The following is a 25,061-nucleotide window of genomic DNA, read 5'->3' on the forward strand; positions in this document are numbered from 1 at the left end:
TAAGAGTCTGGTAAAGAAAAAAAATGTATTTTGTTTCTTTAAAATATATAAAAAAGGTCTAACTGCTCCAAGCACTTCACAAAGGGACTGTGGATGACTTACAAATTCAAAATGTTGTTGACAGGGCTGTTGAAATTTGAGGAACTACTTAAAAGAGAAGTCATCATCAGTCTATGCTTGATTGGACAGACTTATAGCTAGTTCACATAGGAGTTTAAGTTAATAGAGTCTATGTTGTTTGGGAATCATTTGACAATCAATAACATGGAACATTTCATTTACTCATCTCTTTCAGAAGACGTGGTAGCTCATTGTTTTGATTTTAAAGTCTTTTTTTTTCTGTGAGAAAGAGAAGCAGAAGGTGAAGCTTGGAGTTTTGTGAGCATTGAAAGGAATATTTTCCCTTTGAAATGGTGATTGTGGGACATGAACTCCTGTAAGAGAAGACATCTTGAACTACAAATATGTTGTTCTAGATGATCTTGTGAGACTTCAGCACACAAAAATAACCTGCACAGAAAACACCTCTACAAACAAACTATAAGAGTAAATCAAATACCCAACAGTATTGTAACTTCATTTCCAATTACTTCCCATCATTAAAAGCTCACCTTCGTTCCTCAAACTACAGTTCTCTAGCCTTTGAGTTTTCATTTCCAACCCTTTTAACAAGACTGTATCTTGCCAAGAGCATGTCAGTTCACTACAGGAACAGTAGCTTTCTTTTAGGCTAATGTATGTATTCCTGGTAATCATGACTCTTTTGAACACTGGAGCCTGGCAAGACTCCGTATCTTGGCTCTGCTGGCTCTTAAGTTTCATGCTTTTGTTCTGCGCAATGTAGAATTGTTGCAGAAGCAAATTTTGACAGACTGGAAAAGCAGGCACTTTCCTCTGTGGTATATTTTTTTGAAGGAAAGTGTATCCTACACATTCCCATAGCTTACAGCTCAGGTAGACTGTGGCACTGGCGTGCAATTGCTTTGAGACCTATGCGGCAGGAGACCCTGTCACGGCAGTGGAGTAGTTTCAGCTTCTTGAAGTTCCAACTGAAAGGAAAGAAATTGCAAATACAATGAACAATTACTTGATTTCTTCCCCCCCACAAGTCTGTGTGTGTGCTTGCAAGTGTTTGTTTTGGGGTTTTGGGGTTTTTTTTGGGGTGGTTTTGTTTGTTTGGTTGGTTTTGTTTGTTTGCTTGTGGTTTTTGTTTTTTAAGAGGGATTTATTTTTCATTTGCAGCTTCTGTCCTGCTTTACAAAGCTAAATAGACAGCTCAGAGAGTTAGGCAAGACTGCTTTTGCCATGAAGCAATGAAGGCAGAGGAAATGATCACAATGAAGTTTGACCTTCAAAGACAAAAAAATATTTGTACATATGAAATTTGAATTCAAATTAGAATATATTTCATACTAAGCCAGTTCTTTTTCTAGAGGGGAACTGTCTATGAATTTCTTCCATATAGAAGGAACTTGCTTCCTCCCTATATTCCTTTTGTAGCAATTGCAGGGGTGTTAATATTTATTTTAGATGATAACTTCTGTGCATTGGCTGACTTTTGGAATTGCAGTTAAGATCTAATTTAAATTCTGTGTGAGCTGGACTTACATCAGCAAACAAACCCAACAGCCTCTCAGCCCCGTGTATCTGCAGTATCCATGTTAAGCATTATTTGCATACAGGCAGCAAGAGCACTGCAGATGTTTTCATCAACTAAATATGATCACTGCACAGCATATCCAGAAAGTCTGTAACCCTTTTTATTGTCCAGAAGATGTCTTGCAGCACTAGAACCTGTTGAGAACAGAGTGGGAGACTCTGCAAATAGTGTGTTTATAGTATGCAGAGTGGAGTCACAGATGAAACCTGACTGAGACAAGAATGTGCTCCTGTAAAAGTAATGGGACAGGGGTATGGATTTGGGGGCAGAGAGAATGGAAAGTGTGTTTTCTAGATGGAGCAGAGAGGAGGCTTTTAGGGCATCTGATTTTGAGATAAATATCTCAAGGCTCCACCCTAAGTCTAATACTTATTCAATTTAACGTGCTATATTTAGGGTTTTTCTTTATTCTGTGTTGGAAATATTTCCTCTCAGCTCCAGAAACTGACCTGATCCTAAATGTGAATGTCCCCTCTGTCTTTTGGAGAAGTCTAGATCCAGAATTAATTGTGAAGACCATATTCACTTTCGTATATATTCATCTTTATGGAATAGGTAAAAGAGAAGCATTTGTTTTGCATTTTTTTGACCAATAAACTTTTTCTACTTTATTAAGGAAAAAAATGAAATTTTTTGTTCCCCATTTATTCTAATAAGAATATTAGAATAATATATTCTGTTCAAGGAATGCCACAAACAAAACCAACCTTTGGAGCCATCTAATAAGTTCCAGTCCTCATAGCATAGTTTATACTTATTTCCTTTCACAGAATAGTCTAACATATTTTGTTTTCTCTGCTACCTCAAAGATTCACAAAGGGCCTATGTCAGTGTAAATCAGATACTTTAGAAAGCCCAGTTTTAAGGACTTAGTGAATTCAGACAAGCTTTTCATAGATATCATTATCTTGCCAGAAACTGCCTTCATACTTTATAATTATTATTGATGTACATTATTATTTACAAAGAAGAAAAGCTAATTTTCTAAAAACAGAAACTAGAATTCAATTTTTCTTTGCTTTAACTTCAAAATAGCTTTTATTAAATCAAATATCCTTTGCATTTCTACATGTGGCTGCCAATCCAAACAATAAGGGCAAAGCCTTCAGGACTGAGTACGAATAATAGGGCTACTGAACATAGGTATCTAAAGCCTCATTTTCACATTTCCATTTGGCACTTGGACACTTCAGTGGCTAAGGAAAATGCATCAGAATCTAAAAAAAATAGTTACATAGGATGACTAAATATGCCTGCAAATGTGCCTATACATAATTTACCTAGTTGCTTGGATGCATTCAAGTGAGACAGCTATAAAAACTTAAATGAGTCACAAAGAAACTAACTGAAACAAATGAAAATGCTTAGATTTCTATAGTTATAAATAATCTGTTTTCTTAAGTATCTAGAATTTTTTTAAATTAACAGATATTAAAAACTATATTTGGAAAACACAGTTTTCAGGGAATACTAGTGAATTATTAAATTCAATTAATCAAAACAATTATCAGTGAGTTTTAAATTTAGAAAAAAATCAAATTGTTTGTTTTATTTCTTATTAATCAGGTTAATGTCAATGACAAATAACCTCAGCATTTTCAAAAGATGGAATGCAGTCCTTTATTACCATTCCCTATCCATATTGGGTCATACAGAGAAAATTAAAAATTAGAACTTTTGCTTCCCATGCAGTTTTTCCAGGATTTCATTGCTCCTGTTCTCTCTTGAGAACCCAAGTCTTTAAGCTCACTTTGGAGCAAATGTCACCTGCACATTTATATAGCAGGAGTTACTTGGATGTAACACAGGATACTTCCCCACAGATGTGAAACATCACAATCTTACATCTCTTCCAGTTTTTGTGTGCCTGACCAGCCTCTTTCCTCAGAACTATGTTGCTCCACTGGGCAAGCACTACTTCTAGAAATGCTCACACCATCTGTGTCCTAGATCAGAGGTTACTTTGTGCATTAGAAAGAAGCTTCATTTCTGGAGAAGGTCTGCACTTGTTCTGCTTTTCCACCTTTTGTAAATGCTGGTAGAATAATGATCAATCCCTTAATCTAGAAGAACTTTTTGTCATTCCAAAGAGCCATAGAGTAGGCCAAAGACTAGTATCTTAACTCAGAATAATATATATATTTATGATGTTTCCTGTTAACTGCCTTTGCAATTATAGAAAACACAGCTGTTCCTTCTGCCTGTGAAGGTTTATTTTTACATGTTCTGAGAGTGTGAGGCCTCAAGCTGTTGAGTGATTGAGTGCTTACAGTTCTCATTAGCTTTAGCAGGAGTAAAGAATTCTCACTTGGCAAGAAAGTGACTTGTAGAACATCAGAAAGTCATTTCTTTAAAAATTACTTGTAATGCTAAATGCTTTGTAATTGAAATTCATATCAAATATTCTTCAAGGTCTTGTCTTTACAAGAAAGACCTTATCAGCAGATAAATAGATCAATACGTATATACTGACTAAGCTTTCTTGTACAGAAAGCACTTATCTGTTAAAAGAATGCTCTGTCAATAAAATAAAAATAAAAAAATAACAGCTCACTGTTTGAACAGTAGTTTGTTTGCAGTTTTTTTTAGTTATCATTTATTTGCTTTATTTTTTTTCTATTCTGAGAGGAAAGGCTGCGTTCACATTGGTGCTTTCTGAGTTTAAAAAATAATAATAATTAAACAATACTAGTGTTATGTTTGTAAGTCCTATCCCAGAGAAACTTTTTAGCACAGATCAGTCCTATAACCTGGTTTGTCTTTCCGATAGTAGCAGACAACAGAAATGTTAATTCATAAAGGAATGTTTGCTGGAGAAAAAACCCAAGAAATGGAGTGTAACATTCAGGTTTGAACAGGGCTTGGTGTGAATGTATTTTATAAATACAGGGGAGGCTGAGAAAGACTGCACTCAATCACTGTATGTGTATGCACTGTATTCCATGGGGAGCAGCAGTGAGAAGGCTCAGGTCAGCACCCAGTGAACGTATTTGGCAGAAATAAACCAGTGGCAGCAGCTGTCAAAACAAGGACTTGGGCAAGGGATGATGGTGAAGAAAGTGGAATTGCACCACTGAAATGTATGGCCACTTCAAACTCTTTCAAATTCCAGACCATGCAAAAAGCCCTATCTACCCATTTGTGAGGGCATGAGCTTCCAAGTGTTGCCTTCTCTTCCCTGGCAGTGGGGAAAGCCAATGGCTAATTGCTAGGAAGTGCTACTGAAGTACTCAAAGCTCGGTAGTCAGATAATTTCTTTCAATGCTACATACACCTTTATTGTTCCATTCATATTGGTTCTTTGCTTTAGTTTTTTTTCTTCTTGCCTCACTCAAACACTCATTCCTGATGTTTGCCTTTCTCCTTCGAACTCTTTCTTTAACCTCCCTTTCCATTCAGCACCTTCCCCTTCTCTTTAAATGTGCTTTACCCCTTACTATTCCCTGAATGGTAACAAACCCAAAACAAACAACAAACCAACAAAGAACCCAACTATGAGACTGATTTCTTCCTTATTGCTACTATAAAGCTCACTCTCCTTGGTCTATTTCTGCACCATCTGTGTCTCTCCCTTGCTGGTGTAAGTTGAAAGATCTTTGTCAGAAGGGCCAACCTTTGTTCTGTGCTTGCTAAGAGGCCAGGGAAACAGACTTTATTTCACTCAGACTCTAGGCAGTACCATATAAATATGTGCTAAGGACAGAAAGTTCAAAGGTTACAGCTCTCCTAAAAATAATATATAGAAGCATAACTAAACATAGAAAATCTGTGCATACACCTGGCACTGTAAAAAGCTGTAATTGTAGTAGATATAGATACCATCCTGTTGTCAGATACATGCACAAAACTCTACTGGGGGTGACAAATGCACTACTTACAGCTGAACCTGTCTAACAAATTTTTGCTACACCTAGTAAATACTACACGTATGTACATATTTACATACATACATGTATGGGCCTATGCCAAGTTTGGCAGTCCTGCTCTGCCACCAAAGCAAGCAGGTGCTAGCTGATCTCAGAGAGCACAGTTTGGCAGAAATAAAGCAGTGGCAGCATCAGTAGCAGCAGCTGCCAAAGCACTTGATGCTGGCGAACTACACTACCAAATGCAGAAGGTGAATAAAGCTTCCCCTTCTCCATCCAGCCCACTCCCTCCTCTTTTCTGGTGCAATTACTGTTTTGTCTGTTTGGAAATGGTGATGTTCTGATCTAGGCTTCCTGCCAGCAGCTGAGTGGCAAGAATAAAATTGCTTTCATAGAAGCCATTGACTTCTGCACCCTGAGGAGATAGATAGCTTGTGGCTGAAGTGGCAGCAGTGACAAACCGGTGCAGGAGAAACCTAAATATATTGCTGAAAGGTGATACAGGAAAGAATGAAGTTCTTCTTTTTAACGATTTTTTTCTCGCGCATGCCATACACATGGATTACTTTCATGAATGATAAGATTTGCCTTCATGTTTGCTTGATGTTCAATGAGGGCTGGGGATTGGAATTCTCAAGACTGGTCAGGGAACACGGATGTTTATGATGTAACAAAAGAGCCTCTTTGCAAAAGCTAAGCAAAACCAGCCTGACTTAATAAATAAGTTTGTTTCTTTTGGTATCTGCTGTGCCATAAAAACCCTACTTCTTAAAGGCTTTTTCTACATGGAAAAAGTATATTCTCAATATACCGTAAATGGCAAAGTGGCACTTCTTAATATATGTGTGTATATATTTATTTATATATAAAAACCTGACCCTAGCCAACACAGGTAATTCCCCTATGCAAGAATTACATGTAGACAAGACTGTCTACTTCTTTCATGTCTTCCCAGACAAACAAGGCCTACATCAGTCAAAAGTGTACAAGTACAGTTTCTTCTCTTTTTAATTCACTGTTGCAACAGAAGAAGGAGAGAGATATGTATTCTGTCCCACTCTTATCTCCCTCAGCAGACAAGTAGTATGAATAGGCAAATCTATGACCATTCTCCAACAAAGCAGTCACCTGTTCTGAATATCTGGCCATTGAAACACTGTTGTGTGCTGTGTATATGTACATATGCTGGACCCAGTGATGCAAGGTACCTTTGAAAGCCCTCAAGTTTCTCAGCATCACCTAGAGGAGGGAACAACTAGCACCATGCAGGACTGGGGTCTCTGTGTACACATAACCAAATTCAGATCTTCAAATAACTACAAATCAGTATAAACTGTGACTTCAGAATATATGTCATCTCCAAGCGGAAGGCCTGGATCCAGAGATGACATTTCCACTGCTAGTCATACCTGATGGTTAGTCCTGTCCACAGTGTTGGCAGTGGAAGCATGGTCACGAGTGTTTTGTCGGACTCGGGTGGAGTTTTGCTGCTCGATGGTTGAGGAAGTGGGGATGCAGAACTCTCTGAAACACCTTTTGAAATTCTCATCTAGAAATGCATAAAGGACTGGATTAAGACAGCTATTTGTATACCCTAGGGCGATACAGAAGTGCCAAGAAACAGTCTGGAAAGTAGTTTCTGGGATGTTCACCAGGGCTTTAATGATGACATAAATGTGGATGGGAGTCCAGCAGACGATAAACACTGCCACCACTACAAGAACCATCCTCGTGATTCTCCGCAGGTTCCTGTCCTTCTCTTTGGAGCCAGATAACATGCGAACACTCTTTAGGCGTAAAATCATCAGCCCATAGCACACAGTAATGATCAGGACTGGCATGATGAAGGCAAAAATGAACACACAGATCTTTAGGAGGTTCTCCCAGTACCATGCAGGGTGGGAGAATGTAAGTGTGCAGTCAATAGACCCTAGAGAAAAAAGAACACAGCAGAGAAGAGCAAGCAGGTCAGTTTTTTGTTTGCTATTCTTTATATATTGTTTTATAAATATTGGCAATTACATGAAAATCTATCAAAGAAATAGCTAAAATTAAGTAATCTGTGACTTGTCGTTGGCACAAACATTGATAGAACACAGTGCTGCAAAATTTGTATGAAATGTGAGTTAGAAAACCAAAACTGATGGAATGTATTCTCTTTTGCAATTTATTGCTTGGAATTGCATGTGTATTGGACAAAAAGACAAGTTGAATTGTCATAAATGCTTATGCGTTTTCACTTTCAGTATAAAATGTAGTGAAAAGAAAGATGGTTTAACCACTGTATATTCAGAGAGTTTAGCATTTCGGGACAACGGGGAAGAGAATGACATGACACTTGGTAACTGTACACAACAGAGGGTTTGGATTAGTGTGGAGATGCTGTCACTTCACAGAAGGTCTTTGAGCACCAGTGATCTAGAAAGCTCTCTGCTCTGTATCACATCCTGCCAGACTAGGCACAACATATCTATGACTGCCAAGTTCAGCAGGAATATTCTGCATAAAGCACAGGTTTTTGCGATGTTGGAGAGTGTATAACCACCCCACAGCAGAAGGCAGGCATGGGTGCTTTTGCAAACGTTACAGTAAGAGTGTGGGGCAGCAAGACTCATATAGATACTCAGAAGGAGTGAGAGTTGTCTGCTGTAAGAGACAGATCATGTGCATTCCAATCAGCTACAGCCAGATGCAAAATTGCTTAAGGGGTCCATTTGTGCTGACACCTTTATACAGGTTGGAGGTCTGGAGTCAATCCAGCCCCTCTACAATAGAGTGAAACAATGCAGGAAGGAGTTTAAACACTGAACTACTCAATTTAGGAATGAAAGCCAGACTTACCGTGTCTGTATTTAGTAGTTGCCATGAACATAACTGGCAGGCCGATGGCAGAAGAAAGAATCCAGTTGCAGACATTGACAATTTTGGCATTTCTGGGGGTACGGAAATCAAGGGCTTTAACTGGGTGGCAAACAGCTACGTAGCGATCCACACTCATGGTGCAGAGTGTAAAGATACTGGTGAACATGTTGTAGTAGTCTATGGATATAACAATCTTACAAAGGATGGTGCCAAAAGGCCATGTTCCCATCAAGTAATTCACACTCTGGAATGGCAGAGTACTTGTTGCTAGAGCATCTGCCAATGCAAGATTGAATATATAGATATTGGTAGCAGTCTTCATTTTTGTGTACCTAGGAAAAAAAAAATCAGCAAAGCATGTGAATTGACAATACTAAACAAAACTGAGTCCAAAGCACCATTTAGAAGAATCTTCTGTGAAATAATGTGCTGTGAAATAATACTGTGAAAAAACATTTGTTCTGCTTTTAATCAAATGACATGACTTATGGTTTATCCACAATAATATTTGCAGTTCAGTGAGGCAAAGGGTGTAAGATAGAAAAGATTCATTTAAATTGTGCAGAGAGAAAGGATATATGTAGAAGAAATTATATTATAGATGCTAAAGAATTGAGAAGCTTGGAAAAAAGTTGTACACTGTACTGAAGGGATAGAATGGCTACTGATGTTGAGTACCAGAACTGTGGTCTGTAGAAATAGAATAAGCTCTAAAAACAGTTTAGAGGGAGGTGAAATACTTTTGTGGTAATTTGCAGGATAATCTTGCAGAGGAGAATGAAAATAGCAATATTTTTATAGACTTCACTGTTACCCAGAACAAAAAAGTTGTACTAAGCCCTCTTTTTGCCATGTTTTTCATTTGTATAAAATGAATGTCTTCTCCATAGGTCTGGCAACAGAGTCAGAATTAGCTGAAGTTGTGTCCATACAGCCAAGCTAGAGGTTTCACTCTGTTGTTAGCAGATATATCCAGCTTTCTCCATTCTGACCCACTCAGGCAGCAACAACCATGAAGGGGCAGTGTCTCTCAGTTGTGCATAGATGGAAAGGCAATGGGGATCCTGCACCCTCTCCCAGTCTGCTAATCCATGCACAGCCCTGAGGTGATTGCCCTGTCTTTAAGGCTAGACAAAAATCATGTTTAGGCATGGCGCTCAGCCATCACACATGGTTATGACAGAATCTATTCTGTCTGGAGAGCACATCATCAGATGATAGAGATAATGTGGTTCTTATTAGTAATTAAAGACATTCTTATGATTTAAAGACAATATTTGATATAGCAAAATCAACCAATATAGAAGCGACTCTCAGGGTAGCCAGAGGATGGGCAGAGAAAAGCTCTGAATAAACAGAATAAAGTCTCTTAATAAGACTGTCATGGGCCTTATTCTAGTTAAATGCTACATATTTTTCAAGTTTTCTGTCTTGCTTACATTGTTAGCTTAAGCTTAAAAGTTCTTGGACTTATTTTTTTTAATGGGCTCTATCCTCAAGCAAGGATTTTGCTTGATGTACTCTGTTCTTTATGTTACTAATCACACTATTTCTACAAAGAAAAGAAGCAGAGGTCCTGTGGTGTTCTAAAGTATTCACCTCCACAATTGCCTAATCAACAAAAGCCTATCAAAATTCACAATATTCTTTTCAGTTAATTCAATGGTATATGGGTGTTTTTCTGTAATGAATACTTCAAGATTTTATAAAGGACTTATTTCTGAAAGGTGCAGTTTGTTAAACATGTATTTTTTTCCAAATTATATACATGTATTATCAGTGTCCACAGGATTATTTTTCTGTTGTAAACAAACAAATACTGAAAGAATTGATTAAAAGTAATTTTAACAGCACAAAAAGTAACAAAATGGAGCTCTTCAGTCCTATGATCTTAGATATTATTACATTTCTTTTTTTTTTCCTAAGGTATCAATCTACTTATCTGCACAAGCAGCACAAACATTTTCATCATCCATACATAGATGTGTATGGGATGAGATTTCTATACCTCATAGGGACCGGATTTTAAATGTAATCAAAGTCACAGGATATCTGTATGACTTCTAATACCAAAAGTACTGTGTTTATAAATGCAATATTTTATCAGACACTGTTAACACACTTCTTTTCAGGCTTGTAGTGGCCTTTCACTCAAGGCCACTAAGGAAGCTACAAGTGAAAGATGTATAAAGAAAGAGTCTTAAATGCAAACTCATGCAAATCTGAATGCTGGTATTTAGTTTACATTGAAATTTCAGCACTAAGTATTATTACAAATATTAAATTTTGCATAACAATAACAAAAGCTGAAAATGAAGACAGAAGTTGGCTTTGGGCATCATGACTTATTTTTACATCTCTGAAATGAAAGACTGTTAGAGAAACATGATGATTCTATTTTTTGTGACTATTCAGTTTGTTATTTCTCTTGATGCATATTCGATTTAATTATGGTCATTAGAATACTGAAAACTATCCCCTTTCTATCTCCTCAGTGAAGGTTTTCTCTCATGAAATATCTGTGCTTATGAAGCTTTTTATATTTATATTTTTTTGGTAGATGATCATATTTACAACAGTAAAAACTTACTTGTCTGGTTAATTCTGCACAGCAAACTCAGCCCTACCTTAATCTCCAGTTCAGCAGAACTGTAAACTATACCTGAAACTTGAAGAGCTGGGCAGTAGAGGTTCACTCAACTGGGATTTGCTTGGAATCAGAAAAAGCAACAGAAAAAATACTGAGAATCCTACTCAAATATTCAACAAGTTCCTAGCACTGAAGAATAAAGTCTCAAAATGACCTCTTCAACTGGCAGCCCATGGGTCACTTGTAGTTTATAAACTAAATAAAAGGTTCACCAAACTAAGCTGCAGAGATCCTCATCTCCACTGCACAGAGTGTAACAGCATCTTGAGCAGGAGGGAGGAGGACCTCCCCTTTCACTTCACAGGTGTGAAGATGTGAGCACACACCTGCCTCTCCTCTTGTTTCTGCACTGACCACTTCAATCCTTCGGTCTCCACCATACAACCTCCAAAAATTTTTGAAGAGTCTTTTCACTGAAGTCTCAGTGTCTTAAAACTAAAGAACAAATAACATGAAGATATTTTTTTTTCAAGAAATTGAATTTTAGTTTGCATCACTCTTTAAGCCTAACAGGCATAGTTTGTATACTGCCAGCTGAGCCTTGTCCCTACTGCTTCTTTGACAAGCCATTTATATCCATGTGGTTTCTTGAAATATACCCTTTTTCAGACCTTTCAGTCCTTCTGTACCACATCAGTTTTATAGCATCCTAGTACTATGAGGGTGATGCAAAGAAGCCAGAGTAGGGGTCCACATTCAGCCCAATTAATATAATAATACCATTACAAATTAATTTGAAAATTGCTCCTATCTGAATAGCAACAGTGAGGAGAAAAGCAGAGTCTTCAGTTCTTAGGAAATGGGCTGGCCAGTGGTTGGTTGGTAATAACTACTTTCAGAAACACAAAGGCGTGCAAGCTTTTGTCCACAGAATGCTAATTTGGAAACCAAGAGAGCTTCAACTGATCTGTGTTCAAGTTTAATGCAAAATATATGAAAAATTGGCTTAATTTCATTGCAGAAAGCAGTTGTTCATGAAAATGGTTTGGCTGTTGAAAGAAACAACAGCCAGCAATTAGGTCTCACATACAGACACTCTGACATAACTCTTGCTGCTGCTGAAGGAGATTAGGTTAGTGTTGCAAATTCATGGTTTTCTTGCATAAATGGCATATTATACAAATGAAGAATCATTATGTGCATACATTAGATTAGTTGAGGCCTCCTTGGGTGGGAAGATTAAAATATGTAAAGTATGCCCAGTTGGACCAATTTAAATAAACATTTATTTCCATGGCTTTTCTGGTGCATCCTGTGTATTCAACTCAAAAACAGGAGAGGGGATTTTTTTTTATTATTTTTTCTTGCTTTCCTGAGGTATCGGGTGCTTTCAGTTTTCATTGAGCTCTTAAGGTTTTGACAAAGGTTTTGTCATATTCATGACGGTTTGGAAAAACCCTCAAAATGTTTTCTGTCTGCCAATTATATTAGTGAGTGAGTTTTGCAGTTAAATGATGTGTCTCAGGTAGGCCATATTCTGGAAAGTGCCTTTGAACTAAAGGGTCTCAAATGCTGGACAATTGACAGCCATCTTATTTTATTGCCTACTTTTTCTTTGGATGGGAGTGAGTCTCTACAGGATGAAAGAACTATCCTGTACCTCAGACACAGTTATGAAACGCACTGTGGAAGAGTGTTACCTATTAGTGTTGAAGTCGTATATATTGTGGATGAGTCTAACCTACCTGTTTGGGAACATGTGATTTAATCCACTTGAAGATTTAGTCTTTGATTTTAACATTCATGGGTACTTCAGAATGCTTGTGCCTTAAGCCATTGAATTCAAGATCTGGGTAACAGTACTATAAATTTCTGCACAGCACTTACACATTATTAGGCAGTCAGGCCACCCAGATTGAAGGTGCCGTTCTGTAATTATCAATCTAATCTACTCATCTTTTTGATTTATGTTCTTCTGAAAAGATTCAAAAATTCAAAAATAATAAGGCCCCAGGGAAAACAAGCAAACAACGAATCGCAAGGGTAACCTCCAGCAGATAGAACATTATAGCAGAGAATTTCACACTTAGTTACAATGAAATTATGTGATTTGAAGTATACAAATTTACTTCCTGCACTGATCCTGACTTAGGGGTAAGAGCAGAACTGGAGGAAAATTTCACTGCCTTAAAGAAAGTCAGAGGCAGCATTTGTTTCCTGCTGCTAAAGCCTTGCATCCTGATTCCCGACATGGTGCTACTCAGTCACTACCATGACTGGCGACAGTGGTTTAATTAGACAGATGAAAACCACATACCAATATTAAGCATCACTTCACATGTCCAGGCATGACACAGTAACCATGTACTAGATCTAAAATCTGAAGGCCTAGTTATTCAGCATACATGGGTAGGAACACAGCAAGACCTTCAGACACATCACGCTTGAGCAGCTTTCCCCTCTCTTCATCACACACCTGCAAGGAGGATGGGCATTTTCTGAAGAAGTTTGAATGTGTGTGCTGAATGTCAATCTGAACATAAGGCATGTAACTGCTGGACTACACTTGCTCCAGTTGCTATTTCTCTCTTCTCCCTAATGCTTTGTTTTCCCACTACCAAGTTCCTTTTTCACTTTCTTCTCCTCCATAGAACACATGAAATTAAGCCAGAATTTCAACACAGCTTACTTCTCTTGGGTTATCTTGCCAGCATCTTTGACTTCCCAGCTTGTCTTTTCCTTGCATCAGGGAAACATCAAAGCATGTGCAGATCCATTCATATTTGCACATAGGACCCAGGCAGGAGGAGTAAGCAGAGTACAGCACTTCTCACGAAGAAGCACTAACTCAGGGTTGTTTCTCCTGTACTCAGAACCAAATAGAGACTTCTCTCAGATCTCAGCTTTGGGAGAGAGAGAGCTAAATAAAAGCCTTTTAGGCAGAGTCAGCTTTCTTCAGACTCTGGTGCCAGTTATTTTGAGATTAAGGTGGCACCAAAAGAGCTGGGAGGGCATCAGCTTTATCCAATTTCTTTTAATTTCAAGTATTGTGTGGGGCTTTGGGCTACAACTTGCTTTCTGCTTTCTTTATGGCTCTCCCTGCTGCTACTGAAAAAAATCATATGGAGGTCCAATTTCTGCAGTTTAGTTTGAATCAGTAAGTTTAGCCTGTGCTCAGAGGAAAAAAAAAAACAAAAACAAAACAAACTTCTTTCTTTAGGAAAAATAGCTGTTTTGGCAAGGAAAGCTGGTCATTTCCCTTGATGTCTGACTGAGAGGATTAGCAAACAAGATTTCTTTGGACAAAACACACAAACTCCACAGTGGTCATAACAGGTAACCTTTTTAATTTTAAAATTACATGTCTATTAAAATATCCTGGCAGAAATTAATGGAACATAAAGCTATTGTTTTTTTACAAAAAGGGGAGGGTAACCAGCCAAGAAGATGTTTTTATAGATGTGTTCATATCAAGTTGTGGCACAAGCTTTGAAAAGGTTGCAATGTTTTATAATCCCTGTTATATTAGTTTCTTTTTCTTTTCTCAGGCACCATAAAATCTGCTCAGGGATAAAAAAAAAGAATATTTATGGTTCAATGCCCAAACAGTCATCTGCTGGTACGCTTCTTTCTTTTCCAACCTAGTTAAATGGGGGGGAAATTATCTTCCAATCATTCCAGGACTTAATGTGGCCTTTTTATTATGCCACCTTTCAGTGAGTCTCTCTTTGTCTGGTGCTGACACACATCTGGGTCTCCACAAATGCTGTTGCTTTCACGGTTATTGTGTAACACACCTCTGAAATAAATCAGCTGTGCTAAAAGGACTAGCTCAAATATTGCCATTATTCAGCAGGGTGTGCTTATTGGTGAAGTTTTTTCTTTGCTAGAAAGCAAAAAGGGACAAAGTTGGTGTCTTCAGCTTAGCTTTCTCCTCTCTGCTTTCAGGGAAGCATAATTGAGAGTAAAACCACTGACTATGTTGATGATAACTGCAGTGACTTTTTTCTAGGATGGAACCAGTACCTAGAAACCAGTTCTTCTAGATGCTGCTCCCTGTTCCCTTAGAGAAAAAACTTCTTTCAGCTGGCATTGCTCCAAACTGCACAATGAGGAAGAGATGCTCCATTTTACACAAACATTTTTGTTTTGAAGTTCTATACCTGATCTGAGATATGAGATCTTATAACTGATAATTGAACACTTTGCAGTAAGAAGGTGGAAAAAATATCCTATTTCATGTCTTTCACAGTTATTTGATTAGCTATGGTCTGTCATCCCTACCTTTTTTCATCCTGTAAATTCAAAGGGAAATATAAATAGAATTTAGAAGTGTTTAATATTAAACGAATGAATGAGAATACTTCCTCACACAACTGGACTAAGCTATGGAATTACCTGCCAGTGAGAACCAATAAAAGCTAACTTCCAAAAGTGAGCTGTGGCTTTGAAAGATAATGATGGCATCCTCACTTATAATACCATAAACCTGAAATTCATTTTATAAACCATAGAAGGCACAGATGTTTATAAAAAGGACTTTGCATAAGATCAGTCTAATGATAGCAATTCAAAAAATGGTTGCTTTCAGGTTGTTAAAAACGTATTTATAATGATTGGATTTGTATTTTGAAGAGAGACATCGAAGTTGTTTTAACTTGGAATCATAATGAAAATAAATAGTGTTTTTTTTTTAAATGTCCATTAATCAGGATCTGTACAAAGTCCATCCTGGAACACCTAAACTTAAAATTAACCAACTTAAAATCTTTAAAAATGTTTCAGAATTCTGAAATTTTACTTTAGAGAAGACTTCTTTCAAAGCAGCTTTGTTTAGAAGTGGTAATATTTCCCAACTTCATTTTTGATTCTGATTTTTATAGGAATGCTGCATGTTAAAAATGCCCACAAATAGCTACTGAATAAGTGCTGATGCAAACTGCAGCTCAGAAAATCTCTCTGCAGTCTAAGGGACTTGCTAGAAGGATTCTCACAGTGATGCCCCTGTTTCTTCCACCCTTTGACTAAACACCAACTGCTGGCTGTGGTTGAAAAGAAGGTTGGTAAGATGGACTAAGATTCGGAGACTTTTTGGCTTACATCACATTGTTTGAGATTTCTTTTTTAAATATGTCATCTTCTGATCTAGAAAAATTATAAAAGCTTATTAACAATGTTGAGCAAGACCTATGCCTGGTGATTTGAAAAATATTGTAAGTTGAAATAAAGCAGTACTTCAGGATTATATTAGCTAATTAGCTCATTAGTCATTAGCTTGCTAATAATTACATAATATAAAAAAAAATATGCAAGTAAATTTTTTTTCTAATTTTACTGAACCATGAAAAGTTGATACAATTTGATCTATTTTTGTAACGGAATTAAAAAACATAATCAGGAAGTGTTTAACATTATTTTTTGTGGGAGCTATTACCAAGATGGTACTTCAGGAAGAATACAGTGGGTCTGAAGCAGATTTATCATGAGATGTTTAATGTGAGGGAATGTTTTCTGCCCAGAAGTGCCTGGTGGCCAACTTGCCACTAGCAGAGCAGGAGTCTGCCCTCTCTGGCTGGTGTGCTGTTCCATGAGTGGGACCTGGCTGGGACTGGAGCCAGGCAGAGGGTCTGGAGGGCTCTCAATCATCTGGCAGCTCCCCCTGCTCCCTCAGGAAGACATGGGTTATTCTCAGGCTGCAGGCTAGTGTATTTTTGGCTAAATTTTGATCATATTCGTATCAATATAAACAAACAAACAAAAAAACCCAAGTGAGAACACAAAGGTTTCACCTGTCTGCTTGCTTTGATCTTGGGGAAGGGAGGAGAGCTGCTTGCTAGTCAAACATTTACCCACTTAGCAGAGGTTGGTAAACTTCTATTACAAACAGCATGCAAACAGGGACACCCGCTTTTCTGTAACACAGGATGCTGAGGGCCACTCTCTCACTATGCTGCTTATTTAATTCAGCTTCTGTGCTCTTCCTGCTCAACCTGACTCCTTCAGATCTGTCCCCAGATCTTATCTGACTTGTGCTGCTGAGCACTATCGATTCATAATTGACCTGAGTGGCATAGGCTGCTGAGGCTTCAGCTAACAGCTCCGAGCAATGGTGTCTTGGGCTAGCGCAGTGATGGTCTGGAAGGAGGGGACCACAAGAGTGACTCCTGTGAGAAGCTGCTGGAAGATTTTCTGGTTCCAACCCTGGCCTGGCCTCTGCCCAAGACCGAGCAGACATGGGAATCTGATGCGAGTAACATATTCAAGAAAGGGAAAATGAAAAAAAAAAAAAAAAAAGAGAGGGCAGCTGTGGCCCTGCAATCAATGGAGGAGGATGGTGGAGCAGTCCTTGAAGGACCGTGGTGGGGTAAATGTGGATTTGCAGCCCTTCAAGTGGGCAGACGTGAATCAGCAGCCTGTGCAGGACTGCAGAGTGGGTCCAGTGTTGATCTGCAGCTGTGGAGGACCCCAGAGTAGGTGTCTGCTCCCGCAGCAGCCGTGACTCTGTGTGCAGCCCGGGTGGGAGCAGTTCCTGAGGGACTGCACCTGTGGGAGGGACTCATGTCGGAGGGGTTCCTGAAGGACTCTGTCCTGTGACAGGGACCCTGCATTGGAGTGGGGGAAGAATGATAATGAGGAATGAGGGGCAGAAACACCGTGTGGGGAACTGACCCTGAACTCCCACTGCCCCTCCCTGTGCCCTGAGGGGGAGGCAGCAGTGATCTGGGCGCGGGAAGAAGGGAGGGGTACGGCGGGTGAGGAAGGTATTAAGATCTGGCCATGTTTTCTCTTTCTCCTTGTAGATTAAATTAGGTTTCTTTAACCTGTCTGGTTTTTTGCCTGTTAGTGTAATTGGGAAATGAAAACCTTCCTGTCCTTGTCTCTATTAACAAGCCTTTTGAATGTATTTTCTCCCCCCTGTCCTACAGTGAAGGAGGGGATGTGAGTAAGCAGAGGTCTGGTTGGTACTGGCTGGGATTAAACCGTGACAAATGGGCTGGAACTTTTTCTTTGCAGGCAGTGAGCAGGCAGGACACACATTCACAAAACTGAATGCCATCCAAATGCTGAGAAGTTCATGCAGCTGTGTTCAGTAAAGAATGAATTTCGTGCATTCCTCTGTTTCAAAGTTGCCTGATCTATTCTGCTACAAGAGACAATGTAATTCTTCTTTCACACTGCACCTTGTAAAGAACATATTTTTTAGAAAAAAACTTGCTTTGCTTCAAGCACTTTCAAGTATGCTAATATTACCAGCTTATTTCTCTAAAGTGACTCTCTCCACTTCATTTTCCTCTTTCTAAACTCTTCATATTTCCTTTTCTGGGCACATGTGAGAATATTTATTCCTCTGGTGGAATAAACATTCCTTCCTTCCTCCTTCCTTTCTTCCTTCTTTCTACAGTTGAAATTTCATCCCAAATTTTGTTCTATTTAGTAAAACTGTTTATATGAAATATGACCGAGCTATGCTGGAGTAACCAAAGCTTTCAGTACTGCAGAGTCGTTTCATATTAGATGATGTCTCAGTCACAATTATTTTCCAAAATACTATTAAGAGGCTGCTTTGAGAATGAAATCACTTCACTGAGGATTTCTTTCCTTGGTTTGTGGTTTTTTTGTTTGTTTGTTTGTTTGTTTTTTAAGCAGAGTAATCTTATACCCCAATGACTCAAGACATTTCCTTCCTCCTGTGAAGGATCATGAAAAGGGTCATGGAGAACCAGAGGCCTCTTTTTTTATGATATGTGACAAAAGTAATAGCAAAGCAATTAAGGAATCACTGGTGACTTAGGTGATTTCAGTGGCTTTTGGTGGAATTACAGTACTCTCAGGACAATTAGCACTGTGGAGAACTGGGGCCCCTAGCAGCTATTCCTTTTTTCCAGACCAGCAATGCTGATGATTTTAATCTATGATCTATTACAGCTTTCTATCATATTGCCTTAATCACAGAGCATATTCTTCTTTCCAGTTTAATGTGTGACTAATAATCCACTGAGTTGATGAGAAAGCTGGAAAAGCCTATAGATTACTGTGTAAATTGATTCAATTTACATGGTACTAATTGTACACTGTCTTGTACTCTGCAGCAGCTAGAAGTAGCATTTGCTGTTGGCACAGCCATAACAACACTGTGTTATGTGCATATATATACAACATATTAGTAATTTACATTTATAAGAAGCACATGAGGAAAATAGATAAAATTTATCTACATATTTTTCAGATTACAGGAAATTCATGGCTGGCAGCAAAGGCTATTACTACAGTCACTCAGAAGGCTTTTTTTGTTTTTTTTATATTTGACAAAGAAACATCTCAGTTGTAGTAACATGAGGTTCAGCCTCACATACAACGCATGTAACATAAAAATTCAAGGATGAAAGTATTCATCTGAACAGGAGCCATTTGGGATAAGGAGGATTGTGGATGACATTTATAAAGGAACAGCAAGGGAAATCCATGGACCTGTTTTGCATGAAGAGCCTGATTTTCATACTGATAATGACAATACATTTTTAACTCCATATTGGACATGTCCACTTTCCAACCTCTGTATGCCCCAGCTAGGATAACAGGATAGCATTGTGGACTTGTAGTGATAGTTCCACATGAGGCAAGCACTTGCACATTGCTGGCTCCAAACCTGTGGATCTGCTTCATGTGGAAAAATTGGAATAATTATAGTGTCTATAAGAATAAGATAATAATAATAATGAAAAAATGCTTGTAATGAAGCTGAGCATGAGATATTAGCTGGAGACAGCATGAGATATTTATACTAGAAGTCAGTTTTGCTTTCAGTGGAGTTGGACTCTGAAAGGTGAGTTGGGACAGACTTTCAAGTATGTAAGTACCTATTTCCCAACTCCTAGAATTTAAAAGGCAAACTGGGTACTGATATCACTTTAAAATCTTATTTCTAGTTGTCTCAATTCTTCTCAAGATTAATGTGAAATGCAAAGTTTTGTTCTTCCAGAGAAGGTGTGACAGGTAGATAAAGAAGCAGAGCTTTATATGTCAAATTCAATCCAGTGAAAGGTTTGCCTGCTATCCATAGCTGGATCCAGAATAAATGAATGTGAGCGTAGATTAAAACAGAAAATAAATTTAAAAATTCCTTTTCCAGATATACTGTATCTATAGAGAAATCCAGGAAGAAAATGCATGCTTAAGTTGCTTAAACCACATATCCTACTCAGCCATCAATATGTAAACTCTTTTTCATCCCAAAATGGTAAACAGATGCATGATGTCAACTAGGAAGTATTTTTGTTATACCAAAAGCTGTATAGGAGACCTGGGTTCAGTCCTGCCAGTGACATAGAATTTATGGATGGTTTTGGAGAAACAATTAAATTTATTTATGTTTCCTTTGTAAAACAAAAATATATTTTTAATTTCTCCTCTTGCTTATGGCTTTAATTTTAAGATGCAATCCCAGGAAAAATGCTTCCTTTAGATAGAAATCTCAGTACAAGTGCCTCATTCTATTTGGCTTTGTGGTGCAAGTGCAATTCAATTTATTATTGTAAGAAATATGAACCTAGTATGAGGTTATGTCCAGCATAAATATGTAGCTCCAGGGACAACCTGTGGCATATTTCTCCGCTGACAGCTCTCCTGGCTCTGTTACATTGTGCATCTGCTGTTTCCCAGAGGAATGCATGCAACACTGCTCAGCTGATTATAGACATTCCTCCTGCTCAGAAACCTTTCTACAGCTGTATCTTTGATTTGATAGCTTTCTTCTTGAATCTACCAAAACCACGGGACAGAATAGAATCTCCCCAGCTCTTTGTATTGAAAATCAACCTTGGAAGTATATGGAAACCACTAGGTTTCTGAATTACTATAGTTTGGACCACATGTTACTTGTCTTCCCACTGGGTCTATGAGCTGCACAGGCTCTGCATTGACATCCCCAAGACATGCTGAAGGAATCATCATCCTCTGCAGCAATTAACCTTGACTCTATCTCCACTCCCCCTGTTTTTACAACCAGCTCATCACAGTGAAGACAACCCAGTGCCGCTAGCCTGCAAGTGATGCTGGGGGCCAGCTCCTGCCTGCGAGCTCCCTGCTGCCCACAAGCACCCATGCTCAATGGCTGCTACTCTGACTCCTTGAGAAATAAAGTGTTCAAAAGGAAAAGGGGCGCTTTCCAGATCTGGGGAAACTGGAAGTGCTCGGGCTGCTCCGGCAGCCTTGCAGCACCGCCGGCTGGGCTCTGTAGAGCTCTGTGGATGCTTGATTCGGAAACAACGAACAGTCACGAAGGATGCGGAGCTTGCTCAGCCCCGTCCCGTCGCGTACCGCCGCCGCGCTCCCGGGAGGTGGCAGTGTTCCCCCACGGAAACCGCCTGCCCCCCTCCCAGGCGGGCAAAGCATCTCGTTTAATTTCTCTTCCACCCGTTTTCCTGCTGTCTAAGGCCATGGGATTTCTCGTGCGTGAAAGACACACTCGTGAGTTACATGTAAAAGCTCGCGGGCGAGAAAGTTGCGAAGCGCTGCAGCACAGTCAGAAAGCCGGGATTACGGATAGCGGCCGAGATCCTGGCGTGTTTATACAGTTGTAAACACATGTATTTATCGATACGTATCTATAGGTATCTATATATATGCATGAGCATATGGAGACTTGAGACAGAGGATCTATTAACCTGGGTAGAAAGAAGTGTTTAGCCGCGATGCCACCTACATTTTGCTTGTTAGGGAAAGGCAAGGGGAAAGAAGCGTGGATGTGTGCCCAGTGTTCGTGTGTGCCCCTGTACCCGCACACCCGCACAGTCCCTTTAAATCCTCCCTCCTCAGCGGAGAGGTGCAGGATTCTGGCCTCGTTGGCCAGAGCATCTCGCAGAGTCAGTAGAGCACCCCCGACTCAGCCCGGACGGTCCCCATGGCCCCACCACAAGTTTCTCTTCCCCGATAACTCGCTCCGGAGCTTTCTCAAAAGCCTCCTTCCCTTCCACGCGGGAGCAAGAGCCCCATTCGCACCCCTCGGCGCGGTCCTTTGAGCTCTGCCTGTCGGAGAGGGACCGCTGCATCCCCTGCTGGGATGTCGGCCCGCTGTCCGGGCAGGGGAAGGGCAGGGCAGGGAGAGGGCAGGGAAGGGGAAGAGCAGGGCAGAGCAGTGCAGGGCGGGGCGGGGCAGGGGAAGGGCAGGGCGGGGCGGTACTCACCTGACGATGACATACATGACCAAGAAGTTGCCGAAGAGCCCCACGACGCAGACCACAGAGTAGAGGGCCATGATAGCGATGGCTGTGACCACGGAGGGGCCGCCGCCCGCGGGCGCGCAGGGCCCGCCGCCACCCGCGCTGCCATTGCCGCCGCCGCAGAGCTCAGAGCGGTTCCAGCCCGCCGCCACCGAGGCATTGCCCCAGGCTCCCGGCGGAGCGACCCCGCAGGGCGGCACGGCGGAGCGGCAGGCGGAGGCGTTGGGTGCGAAGGGGACCTCCGGAGCGCCGGCGAGGAGCGGCGCGGAGCTGTTGCCCAGCAGGTAGGCGACAGCCATGGCGTGCAGAAGCGTCAGCGCTGTCACCGGATCTCCGCGCCCGAGGGCTGATGCCCAGTGCGGTGCTGGCGCGGTGCGGTGCTGCTGCTGCTTCTGCTGCTGCTGCTGCTGCTGTTGCCGCCGTGCGCGGTGCCGGGTAGGCGGCGGCGGCACCAGCCCGCCCCGACGGCGTGCCCCGCCACTGGGTGCGGACACATGTGTGCGGCGGGCGGGAGGGGCGGGCAAGGGAGGTGGGGTCTGAGGCGGAGGAGCGGAGGAGGGCGGTGGAGAGAAGAGGCTTTCCTCCCGCTCTCCCTCGAACTGGCTCCCGCGGGGCGCATCTGGTGCCGAGCGGGGCGTGTCAGCCCCGCTGGAAGGCTGGAGCAGGCAGGGGTGGGCCCGCAGGTTTACCTTTCCCTGCTGGTGGCACTTGATTGCAAAGCGCGTAACACGTTCCCTTCCCGAGAGCCACAGGCATCGGTGGCAAAGATCTGAGAGAAAGTACGGGGAGACACTGGCTTCTGGGACTAAGGACCGGGGCAGGGAGATCAGTACACGCCTGATTAACGTAATGAGTCAGGGATCTTGACAAAACCATGTCTTCTGTTATTATAGAGCTTGGAGGAGAGATAGCTGAGCCTAGTAATAAAACGTGGTGAGCTGCATGGCACCACGCTGGAGAAAGGGGTGAGTGTGAACAGAAATCTTGGAAATTACTCGGATCTCATGAGTGCTCAGGATTTTCAGAGGACTTTCTCTTCCAGAGCTCCAAGGATGCTATATCCTAAGCATTGGTGTGATTTTTATCAGATGTGATAACACTGACAAGGATTATCACATCTGTTCTCTGTACTGTGCATGCATTGTACCAGGAGCTTGATAGGCACACTGTTCGTTTGCATCAGCAAATTTCCAGGATAAGTTTGTTCAAGATGAGTGCAGAGATGCATCTCCAGGATAACCTGCTGGATGGCTGAGCATGAATAACTAGGACCTGCTTCTTTTACTCTTATTAGTGAATTCAGAGGGGATCCTTGATAAGGCAGAAAGGTGCTTTCTAGTGAGCTGAAGGGAGATAGAGTGGCAATAATTGCTCTTTGCTGCATCATCATGGACACATGCTTCGTACATCTGCATACCATGTGCAGAGCACTTTCTGCTACTTCTCAAGTGGTAATGGAAGAAATGGAGGAGAAGCAAGCTGTGTCCTGATGGAAAGATGCAAAAGCCCACTCATTTTACTCCGAGTAGTCCTTGTGTTTCTGTGGTGCAAGTAATGGGAATCAGTGCTCATTATGGCAAGGAACAGTGGCAGAGGCAGACCAACACTCTTCCAAAGTATCTCTGATCATTAGCAGAAGAGGAAAAAGGAAAGAGAAAGGGAGAGGGGAAGGGAAAGCAGTGTCACTGGACTTTGAGAGGGACATGGATCTGCACAATAGGTACTCCCTTTTTTCAAGTTATGCACTGTCAAGTCTCATCAGACATACAGTAGAATAGAGAAAGAAAATCAAGTAAGCTGTTAATGGCCACTTTTTGTGGATAGCAAATTTTACTTCATGTCCAGAGAATATTTTCAGCATCCTTTATTGGGAGAAGAGAGCCATTTAGCATCATCTTCAGGGAAAGAACTTCAGAATAGGAGTTACATTGTTACTGGAAAAAAAAAATGTGCTCAAGGCGAAATTAAAGCAAGAACTCAGAGATTTCACACGGTCAAAGTCACTGCCTCTTTATCCCCTTCTGGAGTGTAGCATGCTTAGCAATACACAAGGCTTTAAACCTGTGCCATTCTCAAAGACTTTTATCTCTGGGTAAGTGCATGACATTCAGCAGCCTCTCTCTGCTTGCCCTTTGTCCCCCCAAAGCCATCAGAAGAGTTTAATATAAGCCTGGACACAACTAGTATTTAGCTCTTTGAATACACCTGTTCCTGGCAGTGGAAGAGATGGGGGAACAAAAATCAAGGCTTCTAGGAAATCCACTCTATATTGTATGTTATAGACAGATTTGTATCATACACACTGTCAGAAGGGCCTTTGTTGCATTAGAAATGGGTGTCTTAAAAAAAGTCTATAACATAGATGCCTAAGTAAACCTAGTGTTATGTAGGAGTCTTTATAACTAAAGACAGAAGAATTTTTATGTTCCATTAAATCAACCTTTTGGCATGTGCAGGTGAAAACTTGGGCTGGCAAAAAGCCCTGGGAGTCAAGCCTGTTTCAGATAGGCCTCATTAAGCAAAATTTCAAGGTAGGGGAATAATAGTTAAATGCACCTCTTTGTGAAGCTATTACTAATGGTATTTCTCAAGGACATAGGCAGTATGAAGTAAATTGTTACAATAATGCTTGCAGATGGTGAAGGACACTTTAAGTATAATAATGCCTGGGACACTTCAAATAATTTCAGAAAATGAAGGACAGTGTGGTCAAGATTCTCCTGAAAAGGTGTTTGCAGATCAGAAATTCCTTCTTGTGTGTAGTAGTGTAGGGTATGTAGAAAAGGGAAATGAGTAGCTTTGAGACACATACCAATTAAATGGATGCCTCAACATTAAGTTGAGTTCAGAATCCCAGCATCCAT

At 40.6% G+C, this 25,061-nt stretch overlaps 1 protein-coding gene across 1 annotated transcript; it reads right to left on the reverse strand.

Moving 5' to 3' along the window:
- Positions 1–6,929: 6,929 nt before the first annotated feature.
- OPRM1 (opioid receptor mu 1) lies at positions 6,930–22,253 on the reverse strand. Its single transcript, XM_030447228.1, has 3 exons — positions 22,162–22,253; positions 8,368–8,720; positions 6,930–7,456 (listed from the first exon to the last, which is right to left on the reverse strand). The coding sequence occupies exons 1-3, from the start codon at positions 22,230–22,232 to the stop codon at positions 6,930–6,932; spliced, it is 951 nt and encodes a 316-aa protein (XP_030303088.1). The 5' UTR covers positions 22,233–22,253.
- Between the last annotated feature and the right edge of the window lie 2,808 nt (positions 22,254–25,061).

The sequence above is a fragment of the Calypte anna genome, chromosome 3 (genome assembly GCF_003957555.1).
Source record: "Calypte anna isolate BGI_N300 chromosome 3, bCalAnn1_v1.p, whole genome shotgun sequence".
NCBI classification, from domain to species: Eukaryota; Metazoa; Chordata; class Aves; order Apodiformes; family Trochilidae; genus Calypte; species Calypte anna.

Excerpts from the sequence above, each read along its gene's own strand:
- OPRM1 (XM_030447228.1), bottom strand. The coding sequence starts at position 22,232 with ATGGCCCTCTACTCTGTGGTCTGCGTCGTGGGGCTCTTCGGCAACTTC. Across the intron at positions 8,721-22,161 it reads GTCATGTATGTCATCGTCAG|GTACACAAAAATGAAGACTG; the intron begins GTGAGTACCGCC and ends TTTTTTTCCTAG. Across the intron at positions 7,457-8,367 it reads AACTACTAAATACAGACACG|GGTCTATTGACTGCACACTT; the intron begins GTAAGTCTGGCT and ends TTTTTTCTCTAG.